The 27,090-nt window shown below is 42.0% G+C and overlaps 1 protein-coding gene across 1 annotated transcript in view; it reads right to left on the reverse strand.

Annotated features, from left to right (window-relative positions):
* SCN8A (sodium voltage-gated channel alpha subunit 8) overlaps positions 1-24,390 on the reverse strand; it is a 118,790-nt gene extending 94,400 nt beyond the window's left edge. The window contains exons 1-2 of the mRNA XM_032644826.1: positions 24,295-24,390; positions 22,922-23,251 (exon numbers count right to left, since the gene is read on the reverse strand). Of these exons, the coding sequence (XP_032500717.1) occupies positions 22,922-23,197 (276 nt within the window). The 5' untranslated portion in view covers positions 23,198-23,251; positions 24,295-24,390. The remainder of the gene's footprint in view (positions 1-22,921; positions 23,252-24,294) is intronic.
* Positions 24,391-27,090: the final 2,700 nt, after the last annotated feature.

Here is a 27,090-nt window from a genome sequence, read left to right on the forward strand (position 1 = left end):
CATTTGGAAGGGGTTTTGAAGGATAAGCGGAGATTAAGAGAGATTAATTGGGCAGATAAAGGAGGAAGGGTTGGCAAGGAAAGGGACCAACATAGGATTACAAAGGTACAGTAACACAGAACTGTGGGTGTTTTCAGGAAATTGATAAGTAATTCAGTGTTGATGGAGGATAAAATAGAGAGGGGGAGCAGCAGACTGTGAAGCTGGAGACAGATGTAGGGGCCTACTAGACTGAGCTCCTAAGGACACAAGGTCAGTGGCAAGTACACAGCCCTAGCATCTCACCATGCAGGTGAAAAAAGCAAATGGTCAAATGCTAGCCATTTTAAGTAGGTTTTTGGTTTTGTTCTGTTTTTTAATTTAAAGCAATACACGTTCATAATCATAAAAAAAGGAAGAGAGGACGGGCTTCCCTGGTGGCGCAGTGGTTGAGAGTCCGCCTGCCGATGCAGGGGACGCGGGTTTGTGCCCCAGTCCGGGAGGATCCCACATGCCGCGGAGCGGCTGGGCCCGTGAGCCATGGCCGCTGAGCCTGCGCTTCCGGAGCCTGTGCTCCACAACGGGAGACACCACAACAGTGAGAGGCCCGTGTACCACAAAAAAAAAAAAAAAAAAAAAAAAGGAAGAGAAGACAAGTTCCATCTCATGACCCAACAATAACCTCTGCTGCTTGTATATCTTTTCAAAACTTTTCTGTATTAATATAACATAAATATAGCCTTAAAAAGACTCTCCTTCTCTCTCTCTCAAATGGGATTCTACCATAAATACTCTTCTGCACCTTGCATTAAAAAAATGAACCCTCACAAAGAAAAGCCCAGGACCAGATGGCTTCTCTGATGAATGCTACCAAATGTTTAAAGAATTAACACCAATCCTTCACAAATTCTTCCAAAGAATAGAAGAAAAGGGCACACTTCCCAACTCATTCTGTAAGGTCAGTACTGCCTTGATACAAAACCATACAAAGACATTACAAGAAAAGAAAACTATAGACTGATATCCCTTATGAATATAGATACAAAAAGCCTCAACAAAGTACCAGCCAACAGTATCTGGTAGCATATAAAATAAGGATTATACACCAAGACAAGTGAGATTTATCCCAGAAATGCAAAGATGATTTAACATATGAAAAGCAATCAATGTAATACAACATATTAATAAAATAAAGCATAATTACTGCATGATCATCTCAATAGATGCAGAAAAAACATTTGACAAAATCCAATACTCTTTCATAATAAAAACATTCTAGAAATAACAAACTAGAAATAGAAGGGAACTTCCTTAACCTGATAAAGGGCATCTATGAAAAATCCACAGCTAACACCGTTTTTAATGTTAAAAGACTAAAAGCTTTCTCCCTAAAACGAGGAACAAGGATTCCACTCTCACCACTTCCACTCAACACTGTACTGGACGTTCTAGACAAGCCAATTAAGCAAGAAAAACTATTTCTATTTGCAGATGAAATGATCTCGTATACGGAAAACCCTAAGGATTACATACACACAAAACTATTAGAGCTCATAAACAAGTTCAGCAAGGTTCCAAGACCAACATATGAAAATCAGTTGTATTTCCATATACTAGCAATAAACAATCTGAAAATGAAATTAAGAAAACAATGCTATAGAGCGGCTGGGCCCGTGAGCCATGGCCGCTGAGCCTGCGCGTCCGGAGCCTGTGCTCTGCAACGGGAGAGGCCACAACAGTGAGAGGCCCGTTTACCACAAAAAAAAAAAAGAAGAAAAGAAAAAAAAGAACACAACGCTGTGGGGCTCCCCTGGTGGCTCAGTGGTTAAGAATCCACCTGCCAATGCAGGGGACACGGGTTCGAGCCCTGGTCCAGGAAGATCCCACATGCCGAGAAGCAACTAAGCCCGTGTGCCACAACTACTGAGCCTGGACTCTAGAGTCCGCGAACCATAACTACTGAGCCTGCGAACCACTACTGATCCCTCACGCCACAACTACTGAAGCCTGTGTGCCTAGAGTCCGTGCTCCGCAACAGGACAAGCTACCGCAATGAGAAGCCCGCGCACCGCAACGAAGAGTAGCCCCCACTCGCCGCAACTAGAGAAAGCCCACGTGCACAGCAACAAAGACCCAATGCAGTCAAAAATAAATTAAATAAATAAATGTTTTAAAAACTATAAAAAGAAAAAAAAAGAAAGAAAACAACTCCATTTACAAGAGCATCCAAAAGAATAAAACACCTAGGAATAAATTTAACAAAAGAAGTATAAGACTTATACACTGAAAACTATAAAACATCATTAAAAGAAATTGAAAAAAACATAAATAAATGGAAGGACATCTTGCACTCATGGATTGCAAGACTTAATATTGTTATGGTTCAATGCAATCTCTATCAAAATTTCAACTGCCTTTTTGGGCACAAACTAACAAGCTGATCCTAAAATCTGTATAGAAATTTAAGGGAACCAAAATAGTCAGAACAATCTTGAAAAAATAAGGACAAAGTTGAAGACTCGCACTTCTCCATTTCAAAGCTTACCACAAAGCTATAATAATCAAAACTGTGGTACTAACATGAGGATAGCCAAACACATCAATAGGATAGAATTGAGAGTCCAGAAATAAACCCATACATCTATAGTCAATTGATTTTCCACAAGGGTTTTCGACAAGACAATTTAAAGGGGAAAGAGCAGTCTTCAATAAATGGTGCTGGGACAACTTGATAACCACATGCAAAAGAATGAATCTGAACCTCTATCTCACACCCAATATGAAAATTAACTCAAAATGGATCAAAGACCTAAATGTAAAGGCTAAAACTATAAAACTCATTGAAGAAAACATAGGTGTAAATCTTTATACCTTTGGATTAGGCAATGGTGTCATAGGCGTGACACCTAAAGCACAAGCAACAAAGGAAAAAAATAGATAAACTGGACTTCATCAAAATTCAAAACTTTTGTGCAGCAAATGACACTATTAAGAAAGTGAAAAGACAACCCAAAGGATGGGTGAAAATATTTGCAAATCATGTATCTAATAAGGGTTTAGCAGCCAGAATAGATAAAAAAAACACCTACGACTCGACAGTAAAAAGACAAATAATCCAACTTAAAAATAGGTAAGGATTTGAATAGACATTTCTACAAAGCAGATATACAAGCAGCCAATAAGCACATGAAAAGATATTCAACATTATTAGTCATTAGGGAAATGCAAATAAAACCACAATGAGATACCTCTTTACATCCACTAGGATGGTAATAATTTTAAAAAAGAACATGGAAAATAACAAATGCTGGCAAGAATATAAAGAAATTGGAACTCTCGTATATTACTGGCAGGAATGTAAAATTGTTAATCCACTTTGGAAAACAGCTGGCAGTTCCTCAAAAGTTAAACAATGAGTTACCACATGACCCAGCAATTCCACTCCTAGCTATATATCCAGGAGAACTAAAAACAGGTTCACACAGAAATGTATACGTGGATGTTCATAAAAGCTCTATTCAAAATACTGCAAAAGTGGAAACAACCCATCAACTAACAAACAGGTAAACAAAATGTGGCATATATCCATGTAACAGGATACTCTCCAGTCTTAAAAGGATTGAAATTCTGACATATGCTACAACATAGATGAACCTGGAAGACACTATGCTAAGTGAAATAAGCCAGACACAAAAGGACAAATGTTATATGATTCCATTTATCTGAGGTATCTAGAATTAGCAAATTCATAGAGACAGAAAGTAGAATAGAGTTTATGAGGCGCCTCAGGCAGGAGGAATGGAGAGTTATTGTTTAATGGGCAAAGTTTCTGTTTGAGATGATTTAAAAATTTGTGGAAATGGATAGTGGCGATGGTTGTACAACATGGTGGATGTATTTAATACCACTGAATTGTGCACTTAAAAATGGTTAAAATGGTAAATTTTGTGTTATGTATAGTTTACCACAATAAAAATATATTGACCCTTGAACAACATGGGTTTGAACTGCTCAGGCCCACCTGTACGTGGATTGTTTTCAATAGTAAATCCTACAGTACTACACGATCCACAGTCGGTTGAATCTGTGGCTGCGGAAGCACAGGTACAGAGGAACCGCAGACACTAAGGGACCGCAGGTGTGGGGGACACTGCATGTTTGGAGGGCTGGCTAGAAATTACATGTGGATTTTCAACTATGCTGAGGGTCCATGGCCTTAACCCCTGCATCGTTCAAGGGTCAACTGTACACCTTAGATACAAGGTGTTATTGATACATTTTTAAAAATCAGTTTTATTCCAAGCCAAATAATAGAATTAAGGATAGTAATAGCTAAAAGTGGTTCCCAACCCATTCTGAACTTCAGAAAGATTTAAGGAGCTTTTTGAAAAATAAGGACATCTGGGCCAAGAAAAAAAGAAAGAGAAGTTAAGTGTTTATACGTGCTACAACATGGTCTTGCAAAATCTTGAAAAGAGTTCAGACACAAAAGGCCACATGTTGTATGATTTCGTTTACATGAAATGTCCAGAACAGGCAAATCTTGATGGAAAGTTGGTTAGTGGCTGCCTAGGGCTGGATGGAGAGGGGATTAGGAACTCGCTGCAAATGGGTCTCTCTAGGGTGATGAAAGTGTTGTGAATCTAGATAGCGGTAATGCCCGTAAACCTTGTGAACAAAAAGCCAATGAATTGTACACTTTAAAATGGTGGATTTTCTAGCTTGTGAACTGTATCTCAATGAAAACAAAACACCACAAAAACACACACAAAACTGAACCATGTAAGAGGTAGAAGACATATAAAAAGTTCTAAACAATGATACCACACACATTTATGCACCCATCAGTTAGCCTAGGAAATAATGCCTTACCAATATTGCTCCTTTCTGCACTCCTTTCCAAATACACACTCTCCTTCCCACAGAGGTCAGCGATATTTTGAATCTGGTACTGAGGTCCCACTTTTTTGTGGTATATTTCCAGTTACTCCGAGCTCCCCCTTTTCTACACTCAGAGTTCGTGTCTTTCATTATCCTCCCAGCTCTTTTTGTACCCTCCCTTCCACCCTCTCCACCTCCTCCTAGAACTAAGTTTCAAGCTCTTGGAGAGCGGGAACCAACCTCACTCCTCCCACTACCTCCCACAGCTCCAACATAATGCTCAGCCCAAGCACTCCCAATAAACGGTTGCTGGCAGATTTTTCAAAGTTCCTGTCTTCTCATCTTCTGCTCTTTCCTCTCCTAATCTGACAGAGCCACACCAGTCTCTCCACAGTAGAAAAGCAGTGCTGGTACTGAGCCATATACATCCTGGAAATGCTCAATGCACCATCCCCAGTGTGAGAATGCGCTGCAATGATATTCTTCCTGTACTAGAAGGGACTGGCTCCAGTGGGGCACGCTGCAGGGAAAGACTAATCCTAAAAGCAAGAGGAAGTAGTAGACTTGGGGTTAGGCAGAAAGAGGTCAAGGGCTGAGCTACTGGCTCTTCCATATTTTGGCTTCCCGAAGAAACAAAGAGCCCTGCACTTTCTCAAAACCCCCTCTCTGAAGTACTTGTACTCCTCTGTGTTTCTATAGCAACCCCGTCTCTGAAAATGCCAAGCCTTTTAAATAACCTCCTCATTCAACCTCATAATATTCCCATGAAGTATGTGTGAAGGAGGGATTATTATCCTCTATGCATCTCACAAAAGCTCAGGAGAGGGACACCACCTATCAAAGGTCAGGCAGCAAGGAGCAACATATTATTGCAAGTTTAGAGCCTCTTTACAGCTCCTATTGTGCCAGATTGAGAGGCAGTTCAATGGGAATATGGCAGAGAACGAACCTGGTGTGGGGGATGGAGTCTCTGGTGAATGAGAAAGTTGAGCCCCTGGGGTACGCTGCATAAAAGCCTCAACAACAACGGAAGAAGCACTGGCCCGCGCCCCAGGATCCAAAACTACCAGGCTGGGCCTTTACAAAGTCACCTACCTGCCTCAGAAGAAGACAGGCAACAGGGTTGTTAAAAGTTAACAAACTCTGCACCTTCCCAATTTCTCATCTTGTAGTTTGGTCATGATGGAAAGATAGGTCCAGGGGGGCCACTGAGGGTGTTTCCTATCTCAGAATCAGAGCCTGCACAGCACCTGGCATGGAGCAGATGCTCCATAAATGCCTGTTGCTTGGTGACTGAACAAATGCTTGTATGTCTGAGGTGAGGGAAAAGGAGAAGAGGAAAAGGACAAGGAAGACGTTAGGAAACTGAAGTTGTTAGGCCTTGGTTGAAGAAGAACTAGGAGGCAGCTAGGATTCTGAACGAGTACAGCAGTGCTGAGTTGGCAAGAAAGAGACTGATGATCCTGAGGGAAACTAGGTCTTTTTAGTGAATTTTAAAACGATGGTTTTGTAGGTATAAAGGCTTCCTTATGGACATTTTACGTGTGAAGCAGAAATTTCACAATTAATTTGGATACTGAATACTGCATACAGAATAGTTTATCATCACTCCTTTCTAAATATTTACACCCTCTATCTTTATCAAGTATAAAAACAGGAGATATTTCTTCTATTCAAAGAGAAATAAACGTCTCGCTTACACTAAACCTCCAGAAACGAAGGTTAATCCGCCATACTTCAAGCAGCAAGTTGTATTACAATAAAACAGACTTTATTGTTAAAATAATTAGATTTACATATGCTAAATTCATATGCAGTTTTTCAAACTTCATCTTTTGCATAAAGCAAGATGCTGTTTGGACCAACACAAGTTCTCAAAGCTTAGGGATCTCCTTTTAACACTGGGGCTTGCAGTGCTTATCTGAGAGATAGAGTAATATATATCAGGGGTCAGCAAACCTTTTCTGTAAAGGGTCTGCTGGCAAATATTACAGGTTCTATGGGCCATACAGTCCCTGTTGCAACAACCTGCCATTGTAGTTGCAAAAGTAACCACAGACAATACGTAAACAAATAAGAGTGGCTGTGTTCAAACAAAACTTTATTTACAGACAAGGAAATTTTAATTTCATAAAATTTTCACATATCACAAAATATTATTATGCTCTTGACTTTTCCCCAACCCTTTAAAAATGTGAAAACCCTTCTTTTTTTTTTTTTTTAGCCACACCATGAGGCCTGTGGGATCTTAGTTCCCCAACCAGGGATGGAACCTGTGCCCCCTGCAGTGGAAGCGCGGAGTCCTAACCACTGGACCGCCAGGGAGGGCCCATGAAAACCCTTCTTCTTAACTCATGGGCTGTACAAAAGCAAATGGCAGAGCTGATCTGGGCCAGGGGTCAAGGTTGGCTAATCCCTGTGATGTACTAACACCAGTTCTGACCTAAACCAGACTGGTTGCTTAAGAATGATCTGATCAGCTTTTAAAAAAAAAAAAAAGCAGATTCGCAAGTCCCACCTCAGAGGTTCTGATACACAAGCTGCAGAGGAATCTGTGCTCATCAGGATTTGAGAACTGCCACATCACCTGTCAGGTATTAAAACACATAGGTTGTCCTTCTTTACCTGCCTCTACCTGGCTATATGGCCTGGGGGAGCCCCTGCAGCTCTCTGGATCTCATTTTCCTCATCTCTAACATGAGAGAGGGGGCTGCCTGATGGGCGTGCCCAGGTCCTTTCCAGCTCTGACATCTGTGAGTCTACAATTTACAAAATACACAGAAGCATCCAATATTAAGTGCAACAAAGCAGCAAAACCGTACCTTTGAGGAGAAAACCTACTATTATTCATTCCTTCACATCACATCTTGCTAGAACTCTCCTGAGTTATTTATTTTGCTCCTTCAACTGAAACTCTGTCAAATCCATGGTCAACAGTGCTTAATACTATCCTGACAACTATACTTATGTGGGCAGGGGGCAGCATGGGGCAGAAGTGTACCAGACAGAACTGTACCACAGGCTGCTTTTTCCCTGCCCTACATCCCCTACTTATACCCCCTGTCTTAGCAGGACAGTGACTATGGGAGAGAGAATGGATAAGGATGACCGGTGATGGGTTGACTTCTAAAAATATATATACAAAAGCATTTTAAAGTCATACACACGGCTGATTTAAATCTCAGTCATCATTGTTAAACTGCTGGTAAGAATCCAGAAAAGAAGATTCATCCCTTATTCGATACTGTGCTCCAACACCAGATCCTTTAAAGCTCAGGAGGAATGCGAAGGACAGCAAGCTTTGGATTCTTACGAGAATATTTCTTAAGCAACAGTCACTTGGTACTCATGAAGTCCAATAATAGTCTACCTAATCTGTCTTAAATTAGATCTTTGTGAAGTAAATGAGTTAAAAGGGAAATTGAAATTGAATTGTGGTTTATGGCCCAAGGGAAAATATCGGTTTATAACGACAGCCACTGAATGTGTGTGAGCACAAGGCCCATTAGCAGCGGTGGAACGGCTCTTCACAAGTTACGGCATGGAGTACTAACAAATGTGTCATGCCGGCATAAGATGAGCCTTCTGAAAAGCACAGGTTCGGGCTTCCCTGGTGGCGCTGTGGTTGAGAGTCCGCCTGTCGCTGCGGGGGACACAGGTTCGTGCCCCGGTCCGGGAAGATCCCACATGCCACGGAGCGGCTGGGCCCGTGAGCCATGGCCGCTGAGCCTGCGCGTCCGGAGCCTGTGCTCCGCAACGGGAGAGGCCACAGCAGTGAGAGGCCCGCGTACCGCAAAAAAAAAAAAAAAAAAAGCACAGGTTTTTCATTTCTAATTAGTAATGTGGGGATAGAGCACACGATGGGGGAGCTTTGCCATTGCTAACGCGGGGTAAGAGATATTCTCTTCAGTCTACAGTAAGGAGCAGGGACATTGTGCAAGGCCAGGTGCGAGCTCATTCACACTCATGCCAAACAAATCCTAGCACACTGCAAACACAATACAATAAACGCACACAGTTACCAAAGTACTGCATGCAGCCAACTCATGAGCATTTCCCCACCCTCACCCCAGGATTAAGCTTTTTAGCCATACAAAATGTATAAATTAAAGTAATAAAGGGTGGGTAAATATGAAAGGACATTACAGGGAAGAGTACTCAATGCAGGGGTGGAGTATATCACAGAACAGAAAGCTTCTTAGGGAAAGGTTTATTATCCAGCTCCTGGTTTGCTGTGGGACACAAGGCCCAGGGGAGCAGTTCTCCACCCACCCAAGTTCTCCCTCCCCTGAGAGGTCATCATTTCAGTTGGGGCGAAGGTAACCCGCAGGCATCTGATGACCTTCCGCCTATAATGAACACCTAGGGGCTCAGGGATTGAGCTAATCTACAAGGGGGCAGTTGGGAGCCAATATCCTTTGGCTCCATCTGGCTATAACTGTTATCGACACTGATTTATGACCATCTCTCCAGGGTTTGGACCCTAGATCCTAAATGTTTTGACTTCTGGAATTGCCTGACCCTCTCATTTTTAGCTGACTTCTAGCCTTAAATTCTTGCCTGCTAAACCTAATATGTATATATATGTACCTTTTTCTCCCAGACATACGTCACCTCTTCTGAACCAGGCAACTAGCTAATTTGACTTACAACAGTTCTTAGCTCTTTCCTGCCTAACTATAAATTCTTAATTCTGGTACCTTCTACGGGGGCAAATCCTCTCTGCCTACTGGTTTCAGAGTGTGCACACACAGAGAAGCACTCTTCTACCCAGTAACAATACAAATATAGCTGATCGGAAAAACAGCTCCAACGGTGACAAGAGCGGTAGCCAGTTGTCCACTAGTCAACGGCTACAGTTTTTGGCATTCGCTTCTAAGTGACTATACAGCCAATACAGCAGGCAACAAATAAATGTCCTTTCAAGTTTTCCCTGTTTTAATATAGAAAAAACTTAATGCTAAATCTAAACAGATTCTACCTCAGACTAGGAAGCTGTTCAGAAATAAATGACCTGCACTGTCAAAATGACTTACACCCTGTTGAAAAGGAGTCCTGATGCCTTTCTGAACGCTAACCTGCTCAGTGGGTCCCTCAAGTAAAATTACAATTATAGTCCCAGTGTGTCCCAGGAAAGGCTCCAGCACAGGCACAACTGGCCTGAATTCCCAGAGTGCCTGCGTCCTGGTGCCCAGCTTAGAACTACTGAACTAAAAAGCAGGACATCAGGACACAGGCAAGTTCTTTCTTCACTTAGGCTCATACTTCTGTTTGAACTATCTATTTAGAGCCCTCATCTTCCAGGTCTCTATTCCACTACACTGAGGAGTGAGCAAGAGAGACCTCCAAATCCCACATTTATATTCCTTTCGTTCATTAATAATGGTACCTATGAGTCTGTTTGAAGAGACAATAACACTTAGCATGGATCAAGCAGGTACTATGCGCAGGCAGCCTCCTGAGATGCCTTATACAATACCTGTCCGTCTCACAGCCACCACTTGATGAGGTAGGGACATTTTATAGATGATGAAATTGTAGCGAGACCACACAGTTGTTTACTGGTAAAACTTAGAACTGAATCAAGGCAGTCTAACTCCAAAGCCTATTCCTTTTTCCTTTATAAATATTTTTATTTTATTTATCTTATATTTGACTGCGTTGGGTCTTCGTTGCTGCGCACAGGCTTCCTCTAGTTGCGGCGAGCGGGGGCTTCTCTTGTTGCGGAGCACGGGCTCCAGGCGCACAGGCTTCAGTAGTTGTGGCTCGTGGGCTCTAGAACGTGGGCTCAGTAGTTGTGGCGCACGGGCTTAGCTGCTCCGCGGCATGTGGGATCTTCCCGGACCAGGGCTCGAACCCGCGTTGCCTGCACGTTCTGCGGTGGCGGATTCTTAATCACTGCGCCACCAGGGAAGCCCCAAAGCCTACACTTAATTATCACACAATACTGCAATTTTGAAAAAGCTTCAAAACTACTTATCAAGCCTAACTCCTCACTTTACAGATAAGAAAGCAAGCACAGAGCGCTCTGCCCAAGCTGAGACCACAGAGGTGGGAACAGGAATAGAAGGGTCATGATTTTAGACAACCAACTCAGGCTGCTAGGGCTAAGTTTCCTTATTGATAAAATAGTGATAATGACTGACAGCACCTACCTTATCAGATTATGAGGATTAAGTGAAAATTCACGACAAGTCCTTACTACAGTGCCTGGCACAGAAGAAGGACTCAACAAATGCGATCACGGTAACGCTGCTGCTGCCACACAGATGCTGCTCTTCCTTCTGCAACTTGGCACCTCAGGTGGGGTGGCAGGAGGGGACTAAGGGGTAATATTCAAGTTACTTAGTATTCACACACTTGACATAAACCAGTAGGACACTTGTGCATAAGCGAGTCCAAGAGTCCAAAGTCACTACAGTACAGCTGCACTGGCTCAAAATGGGCCCCAGAGGTTACTGCAGACCTGAGGACTCTGGAAGCAGGAGAAAAAAAAAAAAAAAAAAAAAACTGCTGAATGCACACAGTGGGATCCAACGTGCCTCTCTCCTTTATCTCCCTTCTTACCAAACCAAGCCCCATGCTCCAGTCACAATGAGACTCACGGTTTTAAACACTTCAACGTTTTGCACGCCTCTCTGTCTTTTCATGTACTGTTCTTTATACCCAAACTACTCTTTCTTCTCTTTAACAGATGAAATGGTTTTTAACCATACTTTAATACTTCAAGGTACAGCTCAAATGTCACCTCCTCTCCATTCAACTCTCTCAAACAGAATTATCCTTCCTTCCTGTGTGTTCCCACAACACTTCTGTTAGAGCACTTAACATAGTATTGTCATTCTGTTTATACATCAGTAACTCTCACTGGACCCTGAGATCCTTAAAGGCAGGGGTATATCTCCAACTACTGTGACTTTCTTAGCTTAGCAAGCAGAAGATGTAATATGATGCCCATCTGGTACAAGGCAGACAGTTCGTACATATTTGTTGAATGTATGAATGAATCTCTTAGTCATGAGGCAATGATGCAGCTAAAATCGACTAACTTATAACTATATCCAACTTTACGCTCGGTGTCTAATCGACCTTTTCCACTCTTTAGCTCATCCACCCATAAAAATTTATTAACTTTAGTTTGAAAGGTCTTTTCATCTTTTCTACATCTTAGATACCATGCTGAAGATACGATATGCAACAAATGAACTACAAAAAACCCATACTATATTCACATTGAGGCAGTGCAAAATGACAGAAAGTATCTAAAGATGATAGTAAGAAACAAAACCCCAAAATCATCCTGCAATATACTCTATAGAGACAGCATGATATGGCAGAAAGACCATGAGTATTAGATTCACATATCCCGGGTACTGAAACCCGGCTTTACCACACACTAGGTGAGGGAATTTCAACAGCAAATTAACATTTCTGAGCCACAATTTTTTCTTACTTGTAAAAAGGTGCAACATTCACTGATAGCTTCCTAAGTGATCCTCAAGGACTGCAGAAAATCGGAGAGTCAATAATGATACCTAGAATTTGGGTGGTATCCTCAACTAAAGTAGCAGATGAAGTAAGTAGGTTTGAGGGGAGAAAACGAGTCCAATTTTGAATACACTGAGTTACCTACGGGAAGTCCAGATAGAGATGCCTGGCAAGACACTGAATATTTAAGGAGTGCTCTAGGCTGGAGATACAGATTCAAGAGTCATGAGAGAATGGATAAGATCAGCCAGGGAGAATTTGCCAAATGAGAGGAACACAGGCCAAGGACTGAACCTGTGGGAATGTCAACATTTAAAGGAAAGGTGGGAGAAATGAAGGAAAGAGAAGGAACAGTCCAAGATGGAAAGAGAATTAGGCCAAGGAAGTGAAGAACTGCAAGAATCAGGGAGTAATAAACAGTGTCAAATACAGCAGAGAGGTTCAGTGAGATAAGAACTGAAAAAATGTCCATTAGATTTGGCAATTTGAGATCCTGGAGGATCTTATATTGAGAATGCCAGTAGAGCGGGGAGGATGCAGAGTCAGCTGCAAGGATGGAGGAGTGGGTGGGAGATGTGTAGGCGGTGAGGGTGAGCAACGGCTACTCTTTAAAAGCCTCAACGGCATGAGAAGAGAGATTATACCTGCTGGAGATATAGGGTCAAGTCTGGGCTCATTAAGATGGGAGAGGGTTTTAGTATGTTTACAGGCTGAGGGGAAGAACCACTGTGAAAGGGAAAGATAGAAAGTACAGAAAAGAGAGGGGATAACTGAGAGAGTGAAGTGCTAGAGAAAGTTGGGAGGCATGGATGGGCTCAAAGGCACAGGGAGAGGGATTGACATTGAACAGCAGATGGGTTGGGTACCTTATCCTCTGAAATGGGAGGAATATTTTATTCAGACTTCATTCCATAGGCCAAACTTTGTAGACTCAAAATGTCTGGAACAGGAGTGCCTTTTCAGAGCAGGTATCAAAAATTTTGCTAGAATCAGTTGACAGAAAATGCCATACAATGGGGAAATCCTAATCTTGAATTGTGTCAGATAGGGTTATATATAAAGAATTTACAACTCATGTGAATTTGGAATCAGTCAATCCCTGTATAATGATGTCACAGTCTTACTCTCTTTTACTAAGAATGGATTTAAAATATGGCTAATTATAGTGAGAAGATGATCCATATCTCTGTAACCTTGAGAATCCTCCAACATTTATACGGTCATTATTAAATATCCCATTCAACAGGTTAATTCTTTTTTTTAAAATAAACTTATTTAATTTTTGGCTGCATTGGGTCTTCGTTGCTGCATGTGGGCTTTCTCTAGTTGCGGTGAGCGGGGGCTACTCTTCATTGAGGTGCGTGGGCTTCTCGTTGCAGTGGCTTCTCTTGTTGCAGAGCACGGGCTCTAGGCATGCGGGCTTCAGTAGCTGTGGCTCACAGGCTTAGTTGCTCCTCGGCATGCGGGATCCTCCTGGACCAGGTCTCGAACCCGTGTCCCCTGCATTGTTAGGCAGATTCTTAACCACTGCGCCACCAGGGAACTCCCCAACAGGTTAATTCTTAATAGAATAAAAAGATTTCATAAACTACACCCTGGAGAAACCATCAGAGATTAATTCCTAAAATTACCAGTCAGCGTAATGTTATAGCTCAGGTGATTAGCTAATAATACACACCCAAGAATTCAGGTAAGGGATTCCCTGGTGGCGCAGTGGTTGAGAGTTCACCTGCCGATGCAGGGGACACGGGTTCGTGCCCCGGTCCGGGAAGATCCCACATGCCGCGGAGCGGCTGGGCCCGTGAGCCATGGCCGCTGAGCCTGCGCGTCCGGAGCCTGCGCTCCGCAACGGGAGAGGCCACAACAGTGAGAGGCCCGCGTACAGCAAAAAAAAAAAAAAAAAGAATTCAGGTAAAAGTTGTCTCTTATACGCTATGTGGCTCAGAACCTTGGAACTGCAAATTAGGACTTGTACAAGGACTAGAGAAGACCTGAGGTTCTTTTCTGGGGAAAATGCTAGGTTTATCTACAGGTGCCCCTGTAGCTCACACTAATGTTGAAATGTATTGATCTCCTGCCTATGTAAAAATCTAAGATTGGCAAACTCAGTGGAGTGACAATACTGGCTTTTAAACAACTCAGAATACCTGTGGTATGGGTCCTTTTAAAGATTATAACTTAGTACTTGCTAAAAGCATACTTAAGACACTGAATATTTAAGAGAGCATGTAGCCTTTGACTCTTCTGCACTCTCCACGTTTGGGTCTCTGTACCAAGTTACAGCGCCACAATCTTTAAGGTACCTGGACTATATTAAATTCATTAATGTACCTATGGTTATCTGTAATAATTTTATTTCTTTACTTGTCTATTATCTGTCTCCCCAACAAAAACTGACTTCCAGGAGTGGTATATAGAGCTTGCCTGCTTTGTTCCCAAGGGTATGGAACAGAACCTGGGTATAAAGAAGACAATAACAATTGATCCAATTATCAAACGAAGGACTGAATGCTCAACTCTTTCCTTAAGCTTCTACAGTCAATCACAAATTCCTATCAGTTTATCTCTACATCACTTCTGACTTCACCTATTCCCCTTACTCTTCACTTCCACCACCCCAGTTCAGACCCTCACTAACTTCATAGCCGGTCGCTCTGTCCCAGTTCTCTTTCCCTCTGGTTTATCCTACACATCACTGCCATATTCACCTCCTCAAAACACAACTTTGATCACATATCCTTACTCCCATTCAAAAGCCTTCAGTAGGGCTTCCCTGGTGGCGCAGTGGTTGAGAATCCGCCTGCCAATACAGGGGACACGGGTTTGAGCCCTGGTCCAGGAAGATCCCACACGCCATGGAGCAACTAAGCCCATGCGCCACAACTACTAAGCCTGCACGCTACAGCCCACGAGCCACAGCTACTGAGCCCGCGTGCCTACAGCCCGTGCTCCGCAACAAGAGAAGCCACCACAATGAGAAGCCCGCACACCGCAACGAAGAGTAGCCCCTGCTCGCCACAACTAGAGAAAAGCCCGCGCGCAGCAACGAAGACCCAACGCAGCCAAAAATAAATAAATCTTTTTTTTTTTTTTTAAAAAAGGCTTCAGTAGTTCTCTATTGCTTATCAAGTGAAGACCAGACTTCTCAGTCTAACACTGTAAGTCCTCCATGACTTGGCTCCAGCACTCCCTTCCCAGACTCATCACCCAACTCCCCAAATTCCAATCAAATTAGACTGTTTAGCTTTCTCTTACATTGTCCTATGCCCTTGTCTCTGAGCCTTTGTTTATATTGTTCTTTCTGCCTAGAATGTTTCAGTCTATCTCTCTTTTCTAAAATCCAAATATTATGCCTACTATGAAGTAATAAGGCCCTTTCTGAGGCCCCCTTATCAAAAGCGATACCACCCCACACACTACCATGTTATAAGCTATGTAAGGGTCAAAAATGGACTTTATTAATCTGTGATCCCCCCAAGAGAGCCCAATACCCCCAAGGTCTCACACATAGGAAGTACTCAAGAAGTATTTGTTGAATAAATAGATCATATTTTATATGAGACAACCCAAACTGGTATATACCCGTCAGCTTCTCTCACTTCCTTTAGAGTCGGTTAATACAGGGAGGGTAACACAACTCCCACAGACGAGAAAGAAGCAAAACACTTAATAAAGGGAGGTATGACAGAACAACTTCGAATATTCAGGAAATAACATCCTTTGTATAATAAAGACTTGATACCAATAAATCAAGAAGAGCACTAGGTAGAGGCTATTACCTAATGGTCTTTGATAAAGTCCCTGCTAGTTCTAAGGACCTACAAGAGGAGAGTTAAGACTGGTGGCACTTACCAAAAGTAATTCAGCCCTCCAAAAATCCCCTAAAATGTCAGGAAACCCATTTCTTTTTTTTTTTTTTTTCTGTACGTGGGCCTCTCACTGTTGTGGCCTCTCCCGTTGCGGAGCACAGGCTCCGGACGTGCAGGCTCAGCGGCCATGGCTCACGGGCCCAGCCGCGCCACGGCATGTGGGATCCTCCCGGACCGGGGCACGAACCCGTGTCCCCTGCATCGGCAGGCGGACTCTCAGCCACTGCGCCACCAGGGAAGCCCCAGGAAACCCATTTCTTGATCTAATTCCTCAGCCCCTAAAGGAAACTAATTCTTCAGGAAAGGAAAAGATATATTGATAATCAGTGTTTATCCCCCTAGAGTTCCATTCATTTTGGTAGATGGGAAAACTTTTCATTAGAAAAAAAAAAAAATCATAATGTCACCTTTCATGTTCAAAGCGCTTAGAAAAGTACACAGTGTTTCCACAGGCATTATCTCATAAGATTGACTCATTCATTCAACAAATATGGATTGAACACTTACTATAGGGCATGTACTACTCCAGCTAATGAGCATACAAGAGAATGAACAGTAAACAAATAAATATATGCTCGGTGTATAATGGAGAAAAATGAAGGAGGGCTAGCACAACAGGCTGTTTTGTTTTGTGTAGTGTAGGCAAGATATAATCTTCACAACAACACTGTAGAATAGGTGGGATATTAGCTATTAGCATAATCTTAATTTTCCATATGAGGGAGACTGAGATGCTGAATGGTTAAGTGACATGCCCAAGATCATTTACAATTAGGTGGAAATGGGATCAGAAATAAGGTTTCTTAGCTCCTGGTCTATTGCTAAGGCTATAAAAGAGGAATCTGATTTAAGATTGTTTAATTAAATTCCTTTTCCTCTAGATAATGACACTTGGAGAATGGAAAAGAACCCCATACCACGCACTTCCTTAAACCACCACCCTGAGAATGGCCTTCCTCCCATGTGCTCACAAGCATTTGCCTCAATTTGATTCGGTGAATAAAACAATGGAAACAGTTTGTTTTTTTATATTGCTGCAAAACGTTTTTTTTTTTTAAACAAAATAAAACATCTAGCTTTAAAACACCTAGTTTTCACTCAAAAGAGAAAGCAGCACCTAGGCCTATTGTGCAACAACAGGCAACTCAACACTTCATTAGCAATACTCCAAATCACACCTAATGAACTTAAATTCTCCTTTAACAGCCTGTCTCCACTCTGCACAACTGCTGAAAGTGTGTGAAACTAGATTCTGCAAGGATTTTCTGCCAGGAGCTCATGGGCATGCGTGCCTGTGGCGCGCGCGCGTGTGTGTGTGTGTGTGTGTGTGTGACTTAAGAGTTCTTCATTTGAGGAAGCTGATGGCATTAATATTAGGGATGTAAGGAAAAAACTGTAAACATTGCTGGGCACAGGGTGCCCTGCCATACCTAACCTGAGTTACAACTAAAACCCACTTCTCAGGGCTGGGATCTTAATGTATTATAGAAATTCAGGAGGTGGAATCCGTTCCAATGTAAACAATCAAGTTAGGCTGTAAGGAAGAAGAGGCCTCAGGGCTAGGCCTAGACAAATGTGGCAAAGTGTCCAAAGGTGAAGTGAAAGCATAGAGTATATTCCAGAAGAAGGGGATGGAGACCAGAAGGCAGGCGACACCAGGGCAACAGAATAGTTTGCAACAGATAAAACATAATATGTGACAGGCATAATATGTGAAATACAACTAGAAAGATATAAACATAAGCGCAACTCCTACGTTGCATATATTGTAGATAAGGAAATTTGAAGCCCAGAGAATTTCAGTGATTTGGCCAAGGGCAGACAAGAGGCAATGGCAGAACTAAAATGAGGTTTTTCCATCCCCAGTTAAGTGCTCTTTTCACTATATCATTCTGCTGGGGGGTTGGCGGGGGCTAAGAAATAATCTTCCTTTAAAAAGCAAACATATGTGAAGAGGTTAAGTAAAATTCCCTCCAAATTACATGTCCAGCTGAACAGGGGTAGCAGTATTGATACTGAGCGCACGTCTCTGGAACAAGTTGTCTAGGCTGCTAGACTACTCAGAGTTCCTTCACTTGAGAAGGTAAAATACTGGAGCTGACACAAATGCCATCCTTTCCCCCAGAAGCACTGCATTTCTTAGGACCCATCCTAAGAAGGGCTATTAAACCACAGGGATTATAAGGGATGTGAATGAAAAAGCAGGGTTTTTTTCTCTCTCCGCATCTGCATGCCTCACTTCAGAAGGACTGAGCCAACCGAGGCTGAGGATCAATCAATGAAAAATTAGAAAAGTGGAAAACTAGAAATATGTTGTAACAAACTGAGAGTTAGGAGGTGTTCGCAAATACTTTTGACAAAGCATTCCACCTTATTAAATTTATAAAATGAGGAGGCTGAACTAGATGATGTCTAAGCCTACCATATTCTAATATTCTTTGATTCTAGGTTGACTCCAATTTGCAGGAAAAGACAGACATGAAAACTTGAAGGTAAAATGCACTTTGGGAAACCATACGTAATTTTTTAATGCAATAGGTATGTGCCCAATTTAAAGGAACATAATCAATCCTGTAATTTGGATTTTTGCTTATAGGGCTTTCTTATGGGAGGGCATATCCACAGAACAAAAAGTACACCAATAACAATTATTGGTTTTAATAAACAGGAAAAAAGGGTAGGAGCCAACAGTGAAGGCCTTCTTTCAACTTAATACACTGACTTTCTTGCTGCCCCACTTAAGACAGTTCTTAGGACTAAACACGGCCATTTAAAATTCAACAAGTTATTATTAATCATTGGAGAGTATATTTTGTAGTAAAGATAGAAAGACACTTCAAGCAATAGAGAAGAAGTCTTTGATTTGATTTACCAAAAAGCATGTGGAAGGGGAGAAATGAACCGAGAATTTACCCTGATAAAACTTAAGACTCCATAGTATGAAAGAAGGGAAAACAAATAACAAAATTAAGACTTCAATTGGCTTAAGAAAATAGTAGAAAGAAAACCAAGAGCAAAGGCATTCAGGACAGTTCAAGTTCCTAAAATACTTATTTGTTTTTGGTTGTACATATGCAGTATAAAGAAACTCTGGAAGATACTACTAACAATGGTTACCTGTGGCAGAGAGGCAGGAAGTGGGCTGAGGAGAGAGAGGTGTAAAGGGGAGACTTTTACTCAATACCTTTTTTACTGAATACCTTTTATTGAATTTTTAACCATGTAAATATATTACCTATTTTAAAAATTAAATAAATTAAAAAGTTTAAATGTCCTGTAAATTCAATTCTTTTCAGGTGACACTCGAAAAACAAGAAAGCCAAAGAATGGAGACATTCGAACAAAGTACCAAGAGGCAAGGAAAATGTTGTAGCACTGGGAATTCTGAGACAATCCAAAGAGAGGATGATCTGGACTGTTCTGGGAACCATCTGGGAAAGTCAGGTGAAATGCAATATGGACACCACCAAGAAGCTTAGGATAGATAGCTCAAACCAGCACCAGCTGGTACAATGGTATCTTGAAAACGTGATACACATGTTTTATGACCCTGTGTCCCTGGACAGTGTGAAATCCACAACAGAGAACTAGTTCTCTTTCACCCTCTAAAATAAAGAGAGAAGGAAATGAGAAACCAGTTTCTATGAGAGTCACAAAAATGATCAATCAGGTAGAAAACGAGACCCATGAGGAAAAAATAAAGAAACCCACTTGTACCATTAAGCAAAGAAAAGAAATTCTACTTTGCAAGAATTATTTAAGGCAGCCCTTAAAAAACAAATGGAAGGGAATGTCCTCTTAAAGTCCTTTCTACTCTCAGGATATTTCAATATGTGGGTTGATTCCCGGCGTGTTTCCTTGTAGGGGAGACCTCGCTAATTTGGCCCAGTGAAAGGCCTGGTTAGTAAGACGTATTAGTAATGCCAGTGAAGATATGCAGGTGAACTTGGACAAGCACATTATTTTTAATCAATTGAAAAAGGCTTTATTTAAAAACACAAATAATACCTTGAAGTGCTACTAATGTTCTTTCTTGTCATAGGTGTTTTTTGCTTTTAATAATCATTAAGCCAAGCATTTATGTTTTATGAATTTTTCTGCATGGTGGTATATTTCAGTTTTTAAAAAAAAAAAAAAAAGAATTTAAAGAATACAATTAAAGTTATCCTTTCCACAAACTATTTACCCTTGTGGTGAGGCCAAAGGCTGAAGTCAGATTTTCTATCATGAAGAGCCAGTCCCCAACTGGACTGCCATCAACAGCTGGCCTACCTAAAAAAGAGTACCCATTAGGGCCAGAGACCACTCTCTTTGGGTCCTCACTCCCAAGCTAGGATCACTGAAATCTAAGGCATTGGGAATGGAAAGAGGCTGTCTATAAGGCAGGAAGCAGGGAAAAAGGCAAGCAAAGGAAAACTAGGCTCTGACAATGAAGAGCTCTCTACATTTTTCATATATTAGGTTTAAGAAAAGGAAGCTTAATTTGCATTTGAGTTAGAAAAACAAATAGTTCAAATAAAAGCAAAGAGGTTTCAGGCACCTGAAAGGCCAGAGTCCAAAGGGCTTTACCTATCTGCTTATTGCCATAAGAGTATTTTCTGAAAAAGTTATACCAGTTGGCCAAACTTATCTAAGCAGGCACGACCTAAACTCTGTGTTTTGTTATTTCTTTTTACCTCTACTAAGACTAAGGATGCAAGGGCAGGAAAGAGGAGGGAAATATATCTTAAAATATTTCAAAATTTTACAATCAATGAAATACTTTTTTAAAAACAGCACAAGATTCCATGTTCCCTTATTCACTAACCCAGAAAGTTAAAACCTTGTCTCCTTCCTCACCCACCTACCCCCCCATTCAGCAAAGGCCCAGATTAAATAGTTAGATTTTAAAAAAAGGATAAGTAAGTAAGGAAATCAATGACAGTTTATGGAAACTTACCTGGCCCCAGAATTTGGCATTTGAAAATGTCCTTAGAAGTCTTGTCCAACTTCTCAATTTCTACATGAGAAATTTAGGCCCAGAGAGGTGAAATGACTTGCTCAAGGACATGAACTAGTTCTGAGATTTTTTTTCTTTATCTACTACTTTCTTTTCCCATGAACTATTTGTGGTAGCTTGAAAAATACACATACTAAGGAAGGAAACTATAAATAATAAACATGGTGAATTATGGTAGAGTGAAGGTTTCTTACTTCTAGTCTACTTTTCTTTATATCATATCATGTTTTGTTCCTTAAATATTCTAAATTTCCCAGTGGAAGTTACAGGCTACTGATTCTACTTTTTCCTATTACGCAGCTGTTCTGAGCTGCAACAGAAGTACAAGGGTGAAGGGCCATTTTATGTAGACAACGTCTTAACTAGTTTTGCCATTCAGACCTAAGATGCCTCCACAACTATAGCTAAATCAAGAGATCTATTCGCCTCAAGTCTTACTTCTGTCCCATTATTAAGACAAAGAAACAGAAATTTCTTCCATAACTGAAAGACTAAAAGGCAATTTAGTTAACGGCAGTTTATAAGACAGTTTTGTTAATAAAGGCAGTTTAGTTAAGCTTTATATCTGTTAATATATAATTACACAAAGCCTTTTTACCCTTCATCCGGAAACACCTATGGATTTAATTCTTTAAATGACATCTGTCAAATGGGGGATCCCTAAAATGGTATCTGATGTCAGTCTTCAGTATTCAATGGCTAATTACTTGGCCACTGGATTAACTGGGGGCTCTGCTTCATTACCTGTTGCCTAGTTTCAAAAGATAATCGTGAGAAAGAAACCCAAGGTTTGGTCAAACATTTGTCAGGGAAATTTGAAACTCTTGGCGAAATGAAGATTGGTATTTCTTTCACTCATGCTTCTTACTAGCAGGAATAACAGAATTGACTCTATGTAAGAGTCAGTATTCGCTGAATACAGACAACTGTGTAACAAGGCTACAGACCTGGTCTCCTCATTGGCCCAGTTTGGTTTACTCTATTCTATTCTTGTCCCCAAAGGCTATGATCTAATGTCACAAAGGGGGTTAGGTAAGCAGACAAAGCCATCATCTCCATTATATTAACAACAGGCTCTGTTGATGCTGCGATAATAACATCATCTTTATATTTAAAGATAGAATTCTGAATGTGTGAACAAGATTCTACAGGGCTGTGCCATCTCTCACTATGCCATCTTTCTTGTACTCTATTAAAACAGTCCCATTTATGTCCTCCCCCCCACCTTTTTTTTTTTCTTTTGCGGTACGCGGGCCTCTCACTGTCGTGGCCTCTCCCGTTGCGGAGCACAGGCTCCGGACGCGCAGGCTCAGCAGCCATGGATCACGGGCCAGGCCGCTCCGCGGCATGTGGGATCTTCCCGGACCGGGGCACGAACCCGCGTCCCCTGCATCGGCAGGCGGACTCTCAACCACTGCGCCACCTGGGAAGCCCCCCCCACTTTTTAAAATCAATCTTTTTCTACTGTCAAATCAGGAAAAGGAGCCAAAACCAAAAGTCTTATTAACAGACTGAAAAGTGCCAAGACCCACAAATGATCCTTAGCAGCAATTAAACCAAAGAAGAATCGCCGTAAACTGGAACTGAAACAAAAGGCTAAGTACTTATCCAAACTCTGGCAAAGACACAGCTCTTTCCCCCCATCCCCCCTGAGCCTGTTAGGAGCGGGGTATCTGAAGCTGCTGCTCCGTCTCCTCCAACTCACTTTCTGCGTCAAATAGTATGGGTCAAAGTCCTCCAGGGGAACCGCAACCAGGCCTTGGGGGATGTCCCCATAGATGAAAGGCAAACTCTTCCCTGCTTCCAGGTCACTGTTTGGCTTGGGCTTGCTGTCCTCATCATCTTCCCGATGACTGCCATCGGCCTTTGGCGGTTTCTTGAGCTTGCTCTCGGCAATGCGCCTCTCAATGTTTGCCAGTGACTCAGGGGTGAAAGGCTTGAAACTATCAGGGCCTGGTGGTGCGAGCAGCCGCGCTGCCATCTTCTCATCCTGCAGCAGCTTCGTTAGTTATGCTGCGTCCAGGACAGGTCAGCTCTGGAAGAAACGGCAACACAGACAGCATTAATCAATCGCTGCTCTGAAAAGAGGCCAGACCAAACCATCTCACTCTCAACCTTCAGTCACAACCTCCGCAACACATAGTTTCTCCCATGACATGGTTATTTTTCTCTTCAGAAAGTCTGTGGCACGAATGGACGAGGCGATGTCCATAACCACCCCTCAGGGGAATAAGCAGCCATGGAGATCAAAACGTGGGAGTCTCCTGAATGGCTGGTTTTTACTATTGACTTAGATGCAGCTCACAGTTAGTAACCACGTACAGCTACAAAGACACATTCCATACCCTCTGTGCTTAGTGAAATAAGTCAGACAAATACTGTATGATAGCACTTATACGTGGAATCTAAAAAATACAGCAAAAACTAGTGACTATAACAAAAAAGAAGCAGACACCGATATAGAGAACAAACTGGTGGTTACCAGTGGGGAAAGGAAAGGAGGAGAGGGGCAATAAAGGGATTAAGAGGTACAAATGATTAGGTATAAAATAGGCTACAAGGATATATTGTACAACATGGGGAATATAGCCAATATTTTATAATAACTATAAATGGAACGCAACCTTTAAAAATTGTGACTCACTATATTGTACACCTGTTAACTTATATAATATTGTATAGCAACCATACTTCAATGAAAAATAAAGTGATTTTCTTATAGACAACATTAAAAATATATATATTCCATACCCTCAAGTAATTTCTATTCTAAATGAGTAAGGTACGTTTAACATGACCGAGAGGCACCTATTAGCTTTGGAATCCTTATATGCTCAAGTCATCTTCCTTCCCTAGAACTCTGCTCCCTAAAGAAACACTCTTTTTCCAAGGACAACGCAAGGGTAAACTGTCTCTCTTTTCAAATTTCAGTTTCTGAAAACACTAAACCCTTCAAAACTTTGGAGGCACAAAAATATAGACAGAAATGCTTCTATTTGCTTTGGCTCTTCTGTTTCAAGTTCTTTTTCAATTCACCAAGGTTTGTAAAATCCATCCAGTATAAAAGTCGAGAAGTACCTGCTCTGATGACCAAGCTCGTGCCAGGGACAAACACAAAGCGCTTTTCTTCATGGAGAGGGCAGCTATTGCTCTCCGTACCTCCCACTCAGCAACAGGAAAAGCAAATGGGAGAGGAATCTTAGAGACCTTCCTCTGAGGCAACAGCCCTGCAGCACTGCAGGGTGAACGACAGCAGAAAGGCCCCTGAGCGGGGCCCACGCCAGAAGGACAGGAAGTGAGAAATGAATCACAAACCAAATTCCTTTCTAAACAGAGAAACTGAAGTAGTGCCATACTAGAGCCAAAGACTTCTAAGCATGGTATTTGAAAAGCCCATTTTCATTTATGTGTATACAGAGTCCTAGGTTATTGAAACACACACCTTGGAACAGGGGGCTCCCTAATGTCAAAGCAATGTGACTCTTCCCATGAAAGCTTTAGGGCTTCACTGGCAGTTCATCTGGCGCTCGCGGTGCTGCTTCTTCCTTTTGTTTTATGAGCTTCACAAAGACAATCTGGGACATGTTTTTAAAGGCTAAACACAGTTCTTTCCCTCCTACTTAGCCCTCAGGGTCCACTCCAAGGCAAGCATCCATAAAACTTGAGGCTCCTTAAGAGAACAGTAGTAGAGTTAGCTCTAAATAATTTGGGAGTGAAATACCCAAGGGCTCTTTTCATAAATACACCCGCAGAGAGCCCAGAGTTTTACAGTGGTGGTGATGGCTGTGAAAGGCAGTGTGTGGTATCCACATGGGCTGATCAGCTCACTCGGTTACAGCCTGGCACTGACGAGGCCAGAACCGCAAGTCAGCTCCATGCTGCACACACACAAAACACCATTCCTCAGACGATGGGGTCGAAGAAATCCTTTTCATGTGTGAGGCATGCGATTCCAGAGCTGCGAGGGATTTTATAGATCCAGTCCACTTCATTTTAAGAATTAGGAAACTTGCAGTCTGAAGAGATGAGGTAACGTGCCCAAAGTCACAGGGCCAGGAAAAAACACACAAAGAGCTCTGACTCCCCCAACCCAGACTTCTTTTATTCTGACAAATATCAGTTACCCCTCTGCCTGTCCCAGCCTGACTCCCACTACTCCGCAACAGGAACAGTCTGGTTCAAGTAAACCGCACGCAAATGCCAATGGTTTTACTGATCTGAGACTTTACTCCCACTGTTTCCCCCAAACCTAAAATTCCTTTCCTCTTATCAGTCCCTGAACTGCCTCCCATAAATCCCTACTCCTCCGAAGAATCTTCCCATCAGCTCCAGCCCTTACGAATTATTTTTCCCTTGTGAACTCCTACAGCTTTATCGTGATCTCTTAGCCAGCACTTATCACACACTTGCTATGTTTCAGGTATTGTTCCAAGCACCTTGCTTGTATTAACTCGTTTAATCTCCAGAACAACCAATGAGGTAGATATTATTATTATCCCCTTTTAACAGATGAAGAAGAGGCACAGAGTCCTAACGGAGCTTGGCCAAAGTTACACAGCTAGAAAATGACAAAGTCAGGGTTCAAGACATCTTATTCACACTGGCTTTGGCTCTCAGTCATTGTCTAACTGCACCATATAAATCCCTAGGGGCATGAGTGGTGTCTTAAACTTCTTTTGTATTCTTCTCACACAGAATACAGTTATGCCTGGAACCCATAACTGGTTCAGATACTTGGGACTCCTTGGTTCCCACAGCCACACTCATCCTCAATCCTGGGTCACCCTACTTAGAGGACAGAGAATACTGCAAGAGGAAGTCACTGCAGATGCTGACAAATTCTTGTAACCTGACTGTACACACCTGGGCTCTTCACAGGTAAAGCCATCCTAGGCTAAGCCCTCTGCCTTTGTTTCCTCCTGCCTTCTCCAGGTTCCCTCAACGATCATGGGTCTCCAACACATTCTCAATCTTCACTTTTCCTCTCCTACTTCTGTATTTTCTCCCTTTACATCTTCATCCCGCCCCCCCCCCCCAACTCTCTCTTCATTTGGCTTAAGTGATTCTGGTTCTCTTCTGATACCCTGGTTCTATCCTGGTTCTTCCCCTACCACCTTTTTCTTCTGTAAGGGCTGGTTTTCTGCAATCTCTCTGCATCACTCCTCCTTTTAGGGATCTCATCTACTCAAAATAATCTGTATGTGGGTGATTTTCAGATTTCTATCATCAGCCCTGATTGCTCTTCTGAGCCCTACAACTGCCTGTCACAACTTCACAATTAAAGCATTTAAAACCACTCATCTTTTTGCTTCCAAGACGGAGTCCTCCACTTGGCTTTCTTAATTCTGTGATCGGGACCATTGTTTTTCCAGCCATCTAGCGTGGACCTTCAGTCATCTTTGCCCCGTCATCCTTTGCTGTCCTTGCCCAACCAGTCACCAGCCTCACTAGTTCTTCTTCCTTCAGAGTTTCCATTTTCAACCTAATTCAGGTCCTACTGCAATAGCCTCCCACCTGTAGACCAGTCCTCAGCCCACCAGGCACATCTCCAAAGATCCGTTTCCCTAAAAAATCTGCTTCCATTATGTCATTTTCCTCCCTCGAAGCTACTGGAGTTACAGAAAAGAATCCAAACTTCTGCCATTTCACTGCCATTCAAGGCTTTCTACAAACTTACACTTCTCAGATGTTCATCTACAACCTTACACTTCACAAACATTCTTTTCTACTGCTTCCCTGCAAGAACATCTACTCTGGCGACTGGTTTTTAATTTTCTAGTATTTTTTTTAAAGGTAGAACAATAAAGTGTATACGAATCTTAAGTGCACAGATTAGTTTGTAATATGTATACACCTGCGTAACCACCACTTAGA

This window comes from Phocoena sinus, chromosome 10 (genome assembly GCF_008692025.1).
Source record: "Phocoena sinus isolate mPhoSin1 chromosome 10, mPhoSin1.pri, whole genome shotgun sequence".
NCBI classification, from domain to species: Eukaryota; Metazoa; Chordata; class Mammalia; order Artiodactyla; family Phocoenidae; genus Phocoena; species Phocoena sinus.